This window comes from Carassius gibelio, chromosome A22, assembly GCF_023724105.1.
Source record: "Carassius gibelio isolate Cgi1373 ecotype wild population from Czech Republic chromosome A22, carGib1.2-hapl.c, whole genome shotgun sequence".
NCBI classification, from domain to species: Eukaryota; Metazoa; Chordata; class Actinopteri; order Cypriniformes; family Cyprinidae; genus Carassius; species Carassius gibelio.
Window position 1 is genome coordinate 5,722,878 of NC_068392.1, and position 16,444 is coordinate 5,739,321.

At 39.0% G+C, this 16,444-nt stretch overlaps 1 protein-coding gene and 1 long non-coding RNA gene across 50 annotated transcripts in view; one reads left to right on the forward strand and one right to left on the reverse strand.

The window, feature by feature from the left end:
• Positions 1-16,444, reverse strand: part of LOC127942950 (protein shisa-5) — a 173,506-nt gene that overhangs the window by 122,664 nt on the left and 34,398 nt on the right. For 2 of the 49 annotated variants that reach the window (XM_052539007.1, XM_052539006.1), the window contains exons 3-5: positions 15,527-15,713; positions 13,680-13,836; positions 13,175-13,305 (exon numbers count right to left, since the gene is read on the reverse strand). The exons of 35 other annotated variants lie outside the window; for them this stretch is intronic. In XM_052539007.1, coding sequence (XP_052394967.1) covers positions 13,175-13,305; positions 13,680-13,836; positions 15,527-15,587 — 349 coding nt within the window. In that variant the 5' untranslated portion in view covers positions 15,588-15,713. Of the gene's footprint in view, positions 1-11,054; positions 11,524-12,302; positions 12,550-13,174; positions 13,306-13,679; positions 13,837-15,526; positions 16,439-16,444 lie in introns of those variants that run through there. 12 more of the 49 variants (XM_052539000.1, XM_052539001.1, XM_052539013.1 and 9 more) reach the window with 10 other exon arrangements.
• LOC127942972 (uncharacterized) overlaps positions 1-16,444 on the forward strand; it is a 53,033-nt gene that overhangs the window by 27,056 nt on the left and 9,533 nt on the right. The window lies entirely within an intron of this gene.

Genomic DNA, 16,444 nt, shown 5'->3' on the forward strand with positions numbered 1-16,444 from the left:
AAAAACATTTTCTCGTGAGCTAGCACCTGATACTGATGCAGTTCCAAGAGACAGTGATGTGCATCATGATTTTGCTAAATCACAACCAACAAGGTCAGATGTGAGAATTCCTTCACATGTTGATACAGGAAGCTTGTTCAACATAATGCAACGTCAAAATGACATTGCTGAGATTTTCATAAAACAGCAGTCTTTATCTACTCTTCCACCTATGGATATTCCAGTGTTTAGTGGAGACCCGCTGGATTTCACATTCTTTATTCGAGCCTTTGAACATGGAGTAGAGAGTAAGACAACAAATAACAAAGACAGATTGTACTTCTTAGAACAGTTCACCAAGGGGCAACCAAAGGTTCTGGTACGCAGCTGTCAACACATGCCTTCTGAAAGGGGCTACAAAGAGGCTAAAAGACTACTCTACCAACATTTTGGCAATGAGTACACAATCGCCACTGCCTATACAGAAAAGGCACTGAACTGGCCAGCTTTAAGGCCTGAGGATAATAAAGCCTTAAATGAGTTTGCTCTTTTCCTTACTGGTTGTTGCAACACCATTGACAGTGTGGAATATGTTGAGGAAATGGACAGTCCAAGCAACATGCGTGCAATTGTATCCAAGCTTCCTTTCAAACTGAGAGAAAAATGGAGAGCAGTTGCCTGTGAGCTTCAAGAAAGGACTGGCTTGAGAGCAAGATTCTGTGACTTGGTTAGTTTTGTAGACAAGCAGGCAAAGATTGTTTCGCATCCACTGTTTGGCAATATTCAGGATAACACGATGGCAAAAGACAATCTCAAATTCAAAACAAACAGATCAAGTAACTTGCAAGTGAAAGAAAGGAAAACCACATTTGCAACAAGTGTGACACCTGTTCCAGAACCCAAAAAACAAAGAACAAAGGAAAAAGATCTAGCAAAAGCAAGCCATGAAACCCTCTGCTTATGCTGTAATAAAAACCATGGATTGGACGTTTGCAGCATTCTGAAGCATAAGCCACACAATGAAAAACTTGACTTTCTGAAATCTAAAGGCTTGTGCTATGGTTGCTTATTACCAGGTCACATGAGTAAAGGTTGTGTGCAAAGACTAACTTGTCAAAAATGCTCATTAAAGCATCCAACCATTCTTCATCTCCCAGACAGGAAGCCAGTGCTTCCAAAATCTCAAGATGGAAACAGCTCCTTAACTGTCACTGACACTGTCATCAGCGAAACTTGTGGCTGCACTGGGGCTGGTCATTTGGTGTGCTCTTTAGCCATAGTACCAGTTAGAGTTAAGTCCAAAAAAAGCAATCAGGAAGTTTTGACTTACGCCTTCTTGGACCCAGGAAGTTCTGCGACATTTTGTACAGAACAGCTAATGAAGGAATTAAAGCTAACTGGCAGGAAAACAAACATCCTACTGCGTACTATGGGACAGGAAAGGTCTGTTAGTACACATGTTTGCACCGAACTGGAAATAAGTGGACTGAACGAGAATAATTTTGTGGATCTCCCTCAGGTGTTCTCTCAAAAAGAGATTCCAGTTAAAGGAGAAAACATTCCGCAACAGAAGGATGTTCAGAAATGGAAATATCTTGAAGAGGTGCATCTTCCTCAGATCGATGCCGGTATTGGCTTACTAATCGGAACAAATGTACCTAAGATTCTTGAGCCATGGAAGGTCATCAACCGTAGAGGAGATGGGCCTTATGCTGTCAAGACCATCCTGGGCTGGATTGTAAATGGACCTTTGGAGAGAGAGAACATCCAAACTAACAGAAACACAGGATGGACACAGGTGATGGCAAACAGGATTTCAGTGGTAACTTTGGAGAACCTAATCCAACAGCAAATGAGGTATGATTTTCCTGAATGTGAACAAGCTGAAAATTTGGAAATGTCCATTGAGGATAGACAGTTTATGAAGTCTGTATCACAGTCCATAGAGCTTGTAGATGGGCATTACTGCATTGACCTTCCTTTGAAAAAAAAAGGATGTAATGTTTCCCAACAACTATGTTGTAGCTTCTCTGCGTTCACAATTTCTAAAAAGAAAATTCAAAAGAAATTCAGCTTTCTACATGGACTATTGTAGTTTCATGGAGGACATGCTACTCAAAGGTCATGCTGAGAAAATCCCTGCAAGTGAAATTGAAGGAACCCTTGGCAGAATCTGGTACATCCCACACCACGGGGTATATCACCCACAAAAACACAAACTTCGAGTGGTGTTTGACTGCGCAGCTACCTACCAAGGAAAATCACTCAACTCGCAACTGTTGCAAGGACCCAACTTGAATAATTCTCTTATTGGTGTTCTGGCGAGATTCAGACATAAGCCGATTGCCCTTGCAGCAGACGTAGAAGGGATGTTTCATCAGGTCAGAGTTCCTGCTAAAGATAAAGATCTGTTAAGATTCCTTTGGTGGCCTAAAGGGGACACTGCACAGGAAGTGGAGGAATACAGAATGAGTGTCCACTTATTTGGTGCTACATCCTCCCCAAGTTGTGCAATCTACGCTTTGCAAAGGTGTGCAAAGGACAACAGTGCACAGCATAGATCAGAGGTAATTCAGACAGTCCTTAGGAATTTCTATGTGGATGACTGTTTGACGTCTGTGGCTACTGAACAGCAGGGTATTGCTCTAATGCATGACTTAAGGGAGATGTGTGCATCAGGAGGATTTAATTTGACCAAGTGGATGTCCAACAGTCGCACTGTACTTGCATCCATAAGTGAGGAGAGCAAAGCTAAGACAGTGAAGGATTTGGACCTGGAGAAAGACAAGTTACCATTGGAAAGAGCTCTAGGGGTTCAGTGGTGTGTTGAGACAGACACTTTGCAGTTCAAAGTAACCCTACAGGAAAAGCCTCTTACAAGGAGAGGTATATTGTCCATGGTCAGCTCCATTTATGATCCTCTTGGAATACTTTCTCCAGTTATTCTTCCTGCAAAGCAAATACTGCAGGAGCTTTGTAGAACAAAACATGACTGGGATGACAAGATTCCAGAAACTCTCAGACGTCAGTGGAATCTGTGGCTGGCTAGTCTTCAGAACTTGAATGACTTTCAGGTTGAAAGATGCATGAAGCCACTTAACTTTGGTGAAATCACCTCAGCGCAGCTGCATCATTTTGCAGATGCCAGTGAGCTGGGTTTTGGCACAGTGTCATACTTGCTCATGGAGAATCACAGAGGTAACCAACATTGTGCATTTGTTATGGGTAAAGTAAGGGTTGCTCCAGTAAAAACAGTTACCGTGCCACATCTTGAGCTTACTGCAGCTACAATGGCTGCTAGAATGGACAATATGCTGAAATCTGAATTGGACTTGATTCTTCAGGAGTCTGTATTTTGGACAGACAGTACTTCAGTCCTGAAATATCTCAACAACGAAAGCACGCGGTTCCGTACATTTGTGACCAACAGGGTAACTGCAATCAGAGAGCTCTCAAAGGCGTCGCAATGGAGGTATGTGAATTCTTCTTCCAACCCGGCCGACATTGCCTCAAGAGGACTTACTGTAGATGCTTTCCTTAAAGCAAATTCACGGCTCACAGGTCCATCCTTTCAGACAAAGCCAGAATCAGAGTGGCCAAAAATGCCTAGTCACACCCTTAAGTTATCTGTTAATGATTTGGAAGTTAAGGAAGTCTGCGTAAATGCAGTGAGTGCAGACAATTCTGACTATACTTCTCAGTTCTTTTCACACTACTCCGATTGGTACCGTTTGAAAAGAGCCATTGCATGGTTCCTCAAGTTTAAAAGCACTCTGAAGACACTAATGGAAAAAAGAAATGAGCTGTGCCACAGTCTAAGAGACAATCTAGCAGTGAATTCTGAACTTCAAAACTTCAAATCTTCACTGTCAGGGGTTACTTTGACTGTAAGTGACCTTGAAAAAGCTGAGGAAGAGATCATTCGCTACAGCCAAACAATCATGTTTCCAGACGAAATCAAAGCCCTCCAGCAAGGTAAAACTGTAAAACACAGCAGCGCTCTCTACAAGTTGTCACCAGTTTTGCAAGACAAAATTCTAAGAGTAGGTGGCAGACTAAGCAGGTCATCTATGCCTGAGGAGGCCAAGCATCCTGCTATTTTAGCAAAGGACCATCCTGTTTCACATCTGATCTTAAGATCAATTCATGCAGATGTGGGTCACAGCGGCCGTAATCACATGTTGTCAAAGTTACGGGAAAAATACTGGATTCCAAAAGCACAAACGGCCATCAGAAAAATCCTATCTCAATGCACCATTTGTAAACGCCAGCGCGGCACTACAGGCAAACAATTCATGGCTGACCTTCCCCGTGACAGGCTTTTGCCAGATGAACCCCCATTCACAAATGTAGGCATTGATTATTTTGGCCCATTTGAAATCAAAAGAGGAAGGACATTGATTAAAAGATATGGGGTAATCTTTACTTGCCTGACGTTAAGAGCTGTTCACATTGAGGTCACCAGCTCTTTGGATACAGACTCGTGCATTCATGCACTAAGGAGATTTGTTTCTAGAAGGGGTCAGGTTAAAACAATCAGGTCTGACAATGGGACAAATTTCATTGGGGCAGAAAGGGAGTTGCAAAAGGCCATACAAAGTTTAAATAATGACAGGATTCAAACCACAATGCTTGCAAAAGGTGTACAGTGGATTTTCAATGCTCCAACTGCATCCCACCATGGAGTAGTGTGGGAACGTCAAATACGGACTGTCAGAAAAATTCTCAACTCCATTGTAAAACAGCAGTCTCTTGATGAAGAAAGTCTTCAAACGCTCTTATGTGAGGTGGAAGCAATAATCAATAGTCGTCCCATCACTAAGGTGTCCAATGACCCAAACGATTTGGAGGCCCTTACTCCAAATCATTTGCTGCTGTTGAAAGTAAAGCCGTCCATGTCTCCTGGGGTTTTTGACAAAGCAGACCTGTATTCCAGACGTAGGTGGCGCCAAGTTCAGTATATGGCTGACATATTTTGGAAGCGCTGGATCAAAGAATACTTACCAGACCTGCAAGAAAGACAAAAGTGGCAAAGCCTAGTACAAAATCTCAAGCCTGGGGACGTTGTATTGGTTGCTGATGATTCCGCACCACGAAACTCTCAGGCCCGAGTGAAAACAAGCACAAACATTCTTTTACGTCCTGTTATTAAGCTTTGTTTACTCTTAGAGGCAGATTTATAGTCTCCTATCTGTTATGGGTTTATCACCTAAATTCTGGTTAGCATCTTATTGAGAAAAAATTCGGAGATTCAGTTGAAACTATTTGGTATCTTTCTTTTATGTAATTTGTTTGGCTCTTTAGTATAAATAGGTTGTTAATTGTTTCGTTGAACACAAAGACAATTAGGGGCTGGTGTGTAAGAGCCAATTTTACGTTTCAATAATTTGTATGGTATTGTTTCTTGGAGTGTTGATTTCAAGCATAAACCGAATATATCATATTTGTATCTTTCTTTCTGAGGTAGTTCTGTTTTGTCCTGTATTTATTTTATATATATTTATATATATATTTCAGTACTGTTTCGTATGTTTTCTGATGTACAGGCTAATTTCTGTTCTGTTTCTTTAATGGTTACGCCCACTTGGGCGGAAGATCGAACTGGGTAGTTGTTCGTGTATAGGAAATAAGGGAGAAACAGTTTTCTTACCGTTTTCATCTGTCGTTAAAATATAACTCTTGTTTAAACGTTCAAGGTAACAGCAGTTAAAGGTTTAACAGGTGAAACCATAGGAAAGGCTACAGGAGCCATCTGGATTTTGTATAGTTTTGTAATTTTGTGTTTGGATTAAACTTTTTTTGATTGACTTCTGTGACGAGTAAGAAGCTTTTTTCCTGTTCCAGTGAAGTTAACATAGGACTTTGCACCTACAGTGTGTGTGTGTGTGTGTGTGTGTGTGTGTGTGTGTGCACAATTTAAATTTACCATACATTGAGTGCAGGTGTTTTTACATCACTTTATTTCTGAAAGACACCGACTTCGGGACTTCAGAAAAATTGATGTCATTTTAATCTTGTATGTAATGTCTGTTTTTTTTTTTTTTTTTTTTTTTTTTGAAGCTGTTGTGTGTGGAGCTGTTCCTGCTGGCAGACAATGAGTTTGCATCAGTTTTCATACATATACCGCCTTATAAATAAATTAAATTCATGTTATTGTGAGATAATTAAATAAAAATACCTATGCATAAAACATAATACATATCTGTACATAGTAAATGCAAGCATGTTCTAGTACTCCCCAAAATAATATAATATTTTGCAATAATATAATTATAAGCCTGAATATATTATGTCTAATATATAAATGTAAATTAATATATAGTTACAAGTCTGAATGTATATTTGAATATAAATTTATAAATTTGAACACATAGACATACATCTGAACATATAAATATAAATTATGAATATATAGCAGTAAATATTAATATATATTAATAAGTCTGAATATATAGAAGTAAATCTGAATAAATAAATGTAAATTGTGAACATAAAAAATGAATCTGAATATAAAGTCATAAGTCTGAATAAAAGGAAATGAATCTGAAAATATGTATAAATCCTGAATATATAAATGCAATTATGCAGATAATTAATAACTATATTCAGTAGCTTCTCCTATTTTTCTTAGTGATGTATAGTGCCAGTTTATTAGTTGACGATTTTGTTCTTTTTTATTCTTCGGATGGAAACGTTGCTTGTTCGAAAATGTTTTGGGCGATATTCCAATTTTGCACATAAGTTATATTCACAACTTTGGATGGTAACCCGTCATCACCAACAGTAGAAATACAACAAATTTCAAGACCATGTGAAGATAGGATGAATTCAAGAGAACGGAGTTTATAACGTGAACATAGTTTAAAATGCTGTATAAATGATTTTTGTACTTGGCACCAACTACAACCCCTTCTGAGAGGTCCTGATGACCTCTTCAGTGGACGTGTATGAAATCAATGCCCTGTTCTGTAACAAAGTTTTTTTTTTTTTTTTTTTGAAACCCCAATAACATTTTGAGGTAATGTCTGAGATGTTTTTTTATGAAATACAATTTGAAAAGTAGTCCGATTTAAATTATAATTACACAGATTTGGATTCCAATTCCATTGGCCTATTACAGGGCCTAATGTTAACCCAACTGATGGAAATTAATAATAACTGAACTTGTTACAGTTTTGTTGCAAAGCACAATATTATGGTGAAATTAGATCATGTGTTTTATTTAGTTAAAACCGAATTGTTGTTGTATAAACATAGCAAAAAGGCTAACAAACACAGGGCTTTTGTAGAGAGCCTGAATAGCTCTGTGGACCAAACTTGGCTCCTCCAGAGTGCGGTCACCAGGAGGACTCTGTCCTTGTCTTCCCTGACTCATCTGATGACCTGAGGGATCAGAGCGATTGGGGTAAAAGTGTAAGTTGTGGGCCAGGGCATCTGAGTCCTTTGAAAAATAGGTTGGGCAATGAGAGTTGCCTTCTGAGGTGAAGAGGTCGACCTCTGCCAACCCGAAAATCTCCCATATTCTGGGAACTGTCTGGGGGGACATTGCTCCAGGATAGCATTTCTGCTCCCAGATTCGTTCTGCCAGGTACATGTGTTGCATTGAGCTATCACAGCCTGGGTAAGGCCCATTCCAAGAGGTGCTTTGCCAGTGCACAGAGGTAGTTGGACGAAAGGCCGCCTTGTTGATTTATGTAGGACACCACTGTCATGCTATCCAATTGGACTAGGACGTGGCAGCCCTTGGAATGCCTGAAAGGAGTGAAGGGCTCATTCCACTGCAAACATCTCGAGGCAGTTGATGTGGAGATGGCTCTCCTCGTGTGACCACGAGCTGAAGGCTGGTCTACCCTCGCACAAAGTGCCCTAAAACAAAAAACATGGACGCATCTGTCGAGAGCACAGTCCTTCTGGAAACCTCCTGTAGTGGTATTCCAAAACTTAACCAAACAGGGTTCATCCAAGGTATCAAGTCTGCCAAAAAGGCCTGATTGACCTTGATGCGAAATCAGCAGTGCCGCCAAGTGTGAGGTGGGACCCGGAGTTTCTGGGGATGTGGAATGCATCAGCACTAGCATCCTCTGGAAGAACATCAGAGGGAAACAGGCTTTGTTTCTGGCGGAAGCTGCGACCTGCTAAATTACCAGGGCACGCTCTGGTGAGACTACAGCCCTCATACGGACTGAGTCGAAGACTGCCCCCAGTAACGTGATACGTTGACTGGGGAGCAGTAAGCTCTTGGCAAAATTGACCCTGAGTCCTAGGCACTCTAAGTGGCTGAGGAGCACGGATCTGTGATGGTCTAGCTTGGTCCGCGACTGGGCCAGAATGAGCCAGTCATCGAGATAATTAAGAACACAGATTCCCATCTGCCTCAGAGAGGAAAGCACTGTGTCATGCACTTCATGGAAGTGCAAGGTGCTAGAGACAGCCCGAAGGGAAAGACTGTATATTGGTAAGCTATGCCCTCAAACACAAATATCAAGAATTGTCTGTGATGGGGGCTATCTGGATGTGAAAGTAAGCATCTTTCAGATCCAGTGAGAAGAACCAGTCCTCAGGGCAAATCTGTGTAAGGATCTGTTTTAATGTTTACATACTGAATGTCCGTCTCGTGAGGAAGAGGTTCAAGAATCTGAGGTCCAAGATGGGTCTGAGACCGCCATCTTTCTTGAGGACGAGGAAATAATGGCTGTAGAACCCCAATCCGCTTTCTGAGGGGGGAACTATTTCTATGGTTCCCTTCCCTAGCAGAGTCATCACGTCGGCGCGGAGGACCTGAGTGTCGTCCAGTTATACCAAAGTGAGAATCAACCCGTGGAAACGAGGGGGTCTCCGGGTGAACTGCAGTGAGTGGCGGTGGGACTTTGCTCCTTCCTCTTTTTTTCCCAAAGGATCAGGAAGATTTTGGAGGGGTCGAGTCCAGCACAATCCTTGGCCGGGACCTTGACATCTTTGGAAGGTAGCGTGCTTAGCGGGGCGAGCTCGCCGATGCTGCTCCTTAGGGGGTGCTGCCTGGGAGATAGAAGGGGCAGGCTTGCTCTGATGCAGAGTCAGCGCAGTCCTGGGCGACTCGAGGCAGAGGCTGATCTGGAGTGTTTGGGAAGGAAGTGTCACATGGCCTGGGATGACTTCTGTGCTGCAGTGAAACGCTCAGTGAACCCATCTACAGTAGGCCCGAAGAGACTGGTTGGAGAGACTGGGGCATATGGTGACCCATACTCAGAATTTGTGCTCTGCATTTAACCCATCCAAAGTGCACACACACACACACACACTGTGAACACGCACCACAGCAGTGGGCAGCCATTTATGCTGCGGCGCCCGGGGAGCAGTTGGGGGTTCAGTGCCTTGCTCAAGGGCACATAAGTCATGGTATTGCCGGCCCATGATTCGAACCCACAACCCTAGGTCAAACTCTCTAACCACTAGGCAACGACTTCCCCAGAAGTTGAGAAAGGCCACTTCATCTTTCTCCTTGATCTCCATCAAGTTGAGCCAGAGCTGGCGCTCTAGCACAATCAAGTTGGCCATGGATCATTCGATGGTCAGGTCTGTGGCTTTTGTGGCGTGCATGGCCAAATCCGTGGTGATACGGAGGTTGCGAAAGGCAGGTGTGTCAGAACCAGACTTGTCTCATATTGAGAGGATGTGGAAAAGCTTGGCGTCCATCCCAGCTCAGCTCTCTCATTGGAGAGGGTGATGCACGCGGGTACTGAGCAGGCGTGGGCTCACCCAAGTCCGGGCACTGAGCCCCTCTACCCCACTGTCTCTTCCTAGCTGGCTCACTGAAGCAGGAAAAACGGGAGGGCGTGAGGGGTGGGACCGCTTTCATTGAAGAAAGCAATCCATGAGCGCAGAGAGGCAAGACTCATGCCCATTTTGGCAGGTTTTGGTGCACTGCATCGCCACAGGCTCACGCAGCTTTGCCGCACCGTCATTGGTTCAAAAAGTTTTCAAGTTTGAACCAATGGCAGTGCAGTTTCACTGCAGTATTAAAAAAGTCTTCAGCATTGAGGGAAATTAAGCTTTTCCTCATATGCAGTATGAGTGAAGTATCCAAAGGCAACTTAAGAGTTATACCCACCAATTAACCCTTCCATTAAAAGCTGCATACCTTTATCTTTAGCTAATTTCTTCTCTTCTTCTTTTCCTTTTTTTTCTAAATTGGGCACCTCATCGCTTTGACCTTTTCCTTTCCATCTCTGTGTTTATTTGGCACTGGACAATTAACAGATTTCCTGTGAAACACGGTCACGATCAGAAGTCAAGTCTAAACCAATTTGCCTGAAGCCGAGTTCAGACTGCACAATTTTCAAAGTAGTCGGGTCACTGTTCTTTTCACACTGCATAACTATCTTGGCAAGCATTGGTCCAAATATTTAACATGCCAAAAATCTCACGGCTGTCTGGGAATTGTCGGCAATTCACTGCGTGATTGTCACTTGCGTGAACGAGCACCGATTTGCCTGTGATTTTGGCCATTTGTCGGCAATTTCTCAAAACCTGTCGGTGTGCCAAAATCAGGGCTAAAATTGCGGTCTGAACTCAGCTTAAGTGACCACATAATGATTTTGTATAACTTATTTTTAATAGCCATTTCATGCAATTCAGAAAAACAGAAATGTGCAGGAACTGTAGGCCTGTATTAATAATATTATGAATGAAATGTACATTATTTGGAATGGTGGAGGTGTGACTGACTTTAGGCCACTAATTCCATTTGACTATTGCTCTATACAGTGGACCACAGGTTCTATGTATACGTTCTTTGTGGAACCATTAATGCCAGTAAAGAACCTTTATCTTTAAGAGTATGTCCAAAATATACAATAAAACAATATACAATAAAAACAAATATACAATAAAAACAGTCTTAAGATGGTGCAAGAATGTTTTCTCACAAGGAGAGCTGTTCAGTTTAAGATTTCTGCCATTTATTCACCGGAAGTATGAAGTTGGCCCGTGACTGGTTGATTTATTTGATAGAATAATGTTCAAAATCTATGATAAAATTGTACAAAGGATTGTTTTCACATTTAGATAAGATGCATTAACTTTTGACCATTAAACAATTCGTTTTATGATGCCATTTATTGACCATTAAACAAAAGGCAATACAACAAAAGGTGTCAAACCACACTGAGAGCAAATCTGGTTAAAATTAAAGAGAAACTAACAAACAGTGGGTAATGACTGGAGTAAAAAAAAATTGAAAGCAAGTTTAAGCTAAATTGAAGCAACAATACTTTTATTCTCAACACAATTGTTCTTTGTAGAAGAAGCACGGGAATGTGAAACCCTCCACAATCCAGAGTTGATAAGTGGCCATTTGTGTGTGTGTGTGGGTGTGTGTGTGTGTGTGTGTGGTGCGGTGGGGTGGTGTTTAACTGGTCTCTGGTGAATCCACGTAATCAGGGTTGTGTGGTGGTTGAAGTGAGGTGTGGTCTGTGGGAAGCGCTGGTTGAAGCTGTGCTTGTAGAGCGTACATGATCTGATCTTCATCACATGCAGCCTGACTGAAGAGAGCATAAAACTGACCTGCTGGAAAACGATAATCAGTTGTTCAGTAATTAAAAATAGGATTGATTCCCCCCCACCCCCCTTTATTTCTCATGTAATGTAAAGTTTCTTTTTTTGTTGTTGTGTGCGTCAGTCATGCCATCTCACCCACTGTCACCACAATCATATTCTCAAAAACTAACACATGGCTCCGTAATGATTTATTCTTGGCATGTGAACAAATAGTTCTGCGACAATAAAAAATAAGTTTAGGCAGTTTTGAGCTTCCACATATTTTGGCTCTTGACTTCCACTCACATTTTAAGTGGCTCCTATTTGTGATCCTGGAGCACAAAACCTTAAGTCTTAAGTCAATGGGGTATATTTTTAGCATTAGCCAAAAAAAAAATATTGTTCAAAATGATCAATTATTCTTTTATGCTACCGTAAATATATCAAAACTTAATTTTTGATTAGTAGTATGCATTGCTAAGAATTCATTTGGACAACTTCAAAAACGATTTTCTCAGTATTTAGATTTTTTTTGCACCCTCATATTCCAGATTTTCTAATAGTTGTATCTCAGCCTAACATTGTCCTATCCAATAAACCATTAATACATTAATAGAAAGATTATTTATTTATTCTCTATTTTGAAACACTGACACTTAAGATTGCTTTTGTGGTCCAGGGTAACATTTGCTGTTTTGCTTCTCAAAGACGGCGCAGACTTAAAACAATAAAAGTTCAACAACATTTGGTCTTGTAGAATGTGCTAGGCTTTATTCTTTGTAAAACAGGTAGATGTTTGCAGATCTTACCAGACTCCAGATACTGCATGGTCTCAGTCTATCCAGCACTAGATGTTCTTACTGGCCATGTCATACGAGGGTGGGGGTTCTGGTGCATTTGACTGTCCCTGATATGGTGCTGTCTGCATAGGCTGACCCCCGTAACCTGCTTGAGTCGGCACTGGTTGGTATTGTTGGGGCTGGACTACCTGCATTACCGGCTGCATCTGAATGGATTGTGAATTCATGACTGTAGTTACATTTGTTTGTACCGCAGCTGTGGAAAAGAAAAACAAGACAGAAATCAATTAATAATTAAATTTGATTAGCCTACTGAATCATTTATAAACCCCATTAATGGAACATTTCACCGAAAAATAAACATCTGCTGAACACGTTTCCAAGAAACAAATCTATCAAGATATTTTTTACTTTAAACTATCACTTCTGGACAAAGTGAACCATAACAGCACTTTCTCCTGTGAAAAAGTCCAAAGTTTCACATCAAAATCCACCAACATATTTGTTTAGAACAGTTTTGACTATTTTCAAATGTCAACAATGATTGGTCTGTGCATATTTCTCTCCTGAATCAGATAATGAGATAATGAAAAATAATAAAGATTTTTTTTTTTTTACTGGAGATGGCAATATTATGGATAGAGGACTTGCATTTTGGCCAAAAGTGACAATTTTGTGATGTTTTTATCAGCTGTTTGGACAGCAGTTGTTCTGACGGCACCCATTCACTGCAGAGGATCACGTGTGAGCAAGTGATAAAATGATAAATTTCTCCAAATCTTTTCAGATGAAGAAACAAACTCATCTACATCTTGAATGGCCTGAGCACAAGTACATTTTCAGTTTTTGATCAAGTATTTCTTTAACATTAAAACACTTACTTCTGTGTCTTCTGCACGTTTGATAGAAACAGCAGCAGGGGCAGCAGCAGCAGCAGCAGCAGATGAACAAGATGACGAAGGCCGCAAACCCTGCTATTGATAAGCCAATGATAAAACCAAGGTTTCTGCCGCTGGACAGATAAAAATATGAAGTAACAAGCATTAGAAAAAGCATCTTCTAGTATATTTAAGCTATAATTGAATCTATAAATCTTATTTATAATAAAATGTTAGTAATTAAAATTATATTTATTATTTTGTAAAACACAAGCTAATTTTCATTTTTGGGTAGACTAACCCTTTAACAATATATACACAACATATTTGAGTGTAAATCTCTAGATTGTACCATGATTCAGTTCACAGAATTAACAGTAGATCACAGCTATGGATGATGAGGGATATTAAAACATTAACTAAATATGAATATGAATTATTGTTAGGGTGTATAAAAAGTAACTTTTGGGTCTATTGTTTTAAGAAAAAAAGGCTTAAAAATCCTTACATATTGCACATATTTTGATCACGCTTGGATAACCTCAAAATATCAAGGGGGCAGCAGAATCTGTCATTGCAGGTTCCACAGCAGTGCTGCAGAAACCCGCAGTTAAACGAAGGTCTGTACTTGTTCTTGCTGGTGTAATAGCTCTCACAGTCAGCTCCTAAAAGAACATACGATGATAAATTCAAGAGAATTGAGAGAACGGACTTTATAACATGAACATCGTTTAAAAAGTACCGTTAAACTTGACAGTCATTGGTCAACCAACCAACTTAGTTTGATGTTTGACAATCATTAGACAATCTTTATTATTATTATTTTTTTTTTGCCAATTATACTCTTTGTGGCTGTTATGTTTTGAACCCAAACTAACTCAGTCATAAAAATGTGCCCTTTACTGCACAAGGCTTCATTTCTAGGGGAAAATAGTAGGAAAAAAATGAAGCATTTAAATTTAATTGAACAGTTTACGTACGTAACATTATAATATAAAACCAATATTAAAATGTTCAGAAAAACATCCCTGTTATTGCACAAAGCTCTGTTTTTTTTCTCGGAATTACCATTTTATGTGTTTTATAATAGTTTTAAAACTTTTAATGTATGCAATAATAAACGATAACACCATTTCATCTAAAGGTATCAAACCAGCTGTAAAATATTCAGAATATTATTCCCTATAATCCACAAGGCTATATTTTTCAGAATAAGCCTTTATTGTTTTTATATACAATACTGAATCCATATTCTTTATGTTTTATATACTGTACCCACTTAAATTAATTAAAACTCTGACACCGTTTGAGATAAAGGTATCAAACCAACTATAAAATCTGTAAATATATATATATATATATATATATATATATATATATATATATATATATATATATATATAATGAGATGCCAAAAACAAATAATTATATTAAAATCTAATGTAAATTGTGAATATATAGTTATAAGCCTGAATATTATCATGTCTGAATATATAGAAATCTGAATAGTTATAATTCTGAATATAAAAATGTAAATCTAAATACATAGTCATAAATCTGAATATATAAATGTAAATCTGAATGTATAGATATAAGTATGAATATATAGAAATATAGAAATATATATATATATATATATATATATATATATATATATATATATATATATGTACATCCTGTATATAGTTATCAATGTAAATATTTTACTTTATGAATTATTGTAAGTGCATCTTTTCATAGTACAATATGTGCATTGATACATGTAAAGGATACATAGGTATACTGTTTTAATTAACAAAGCATAGGAATTAATATTTAGAGATTTTTACAGTTGTTTTGATACCTTTATCTAAAAATGGCTAATAAAAATGTGTGAGTTTAATTAAAGTATAGAAAACATTAAAAATATGGATTCTGTACTGTAAATAAAAACAATATAATATGAAAAACCAAGCCTTGTGCATCAAATGGTGTTATTTTAATGAATTTATATTACTGCATACATTAAAAGTTGTAAAATTATTATAAAATACATAAAAAGGTAATTCCAAAAAACGGAGCTTTGTACAATAACAGGCATGTTTTTGTGAACATTTTCATATTGGTTTTATGTTATAATGTTATGTAGTTTCATTAAAATAAATCTGAATTTTTATTTATTTTTTTTATTTTTTTTTTTATTTTTTTTCCTTAGAAATAAAGCCTTGAGCAACTTAAAGGGTTAGTTTGGGCTCTAAACGTAACAGCCACAAAGAATATAATTGGCAAAAAAACAATGTCTAAAAAACTAACTTTACAAAATGGGGACACAAAAGCATGTTTAAATAGTTTATTTATTTTATGTAATAAACTTACCGTCTGTTACCGTGAATAAACCCGCAGACAGGAACATGAGAACCGCTGAGGTGAATGCCATCGTGCTGCTCTTCCTCTTCAACTAACTTCTCTTGATGCTCACAGTGTTACCAGATCAGCTCGTGGGCGTCTAATGAACCAGTTTTAGATTTTCCCCCTCTTTTCCGTCATCAACGTCAGGCAAACACTGGGGAAAAACGAAAGCGAAAGAGGAAGAGAAGAAGAAGAAAAACAGCTGTTGAAATTTGTTAAATATGTACATTTAAACATTACCCAATACAATCAGGGTTTGTTTGTGATTGGCTCTAAATATAAATCACAAAAAAATTAAAAAACATGTTTTATATTATATTAGTTTTTATGAAATGGAATTAGCTAATCTGAATTTGGAGCGATGTAAGTTAATACATTCTTAAAAATAAAGGTTACAAAAGTGTTTTTTCTTAGCAATGCCACAGAAGTGAATATTTAGAGAACACCTTCCTCTGCAATAAATAAGCTTATGTGTGATGTAAAGGTTCTATGTGTGCGTATGCAGCCATATCACCCTGCAGTCCAAGACCGGTTGCCCACTGAAGCTAAGCAGGATTGAGCTTGGTCTGTACCTGGATGGGAGACCTCCTGGAAAACTAGGTTTCTGCTGGAAGAGGTGATAGTGAGGCTTGCAGGGGGTGCTCACCCTGTGGTCTGTGTTGGTCCTAACCGACCCGCTATAAATCAAATGAAGTAAGTTTTCATTCTTCTTTTGGGGGCAAAAAAATGCTCGAAAAGGCTGAGCGATGGTATACTGTTTCCGAACATTCCGATGGAAAAATATTATAAACAAAAGAATAAAGATTAGCCACAGTTCAGAGTAAAGTATCATGTTTGCAATACGAAAGAACCATAATCAGCCCTTTATAGGAAGTCTCATAGTCT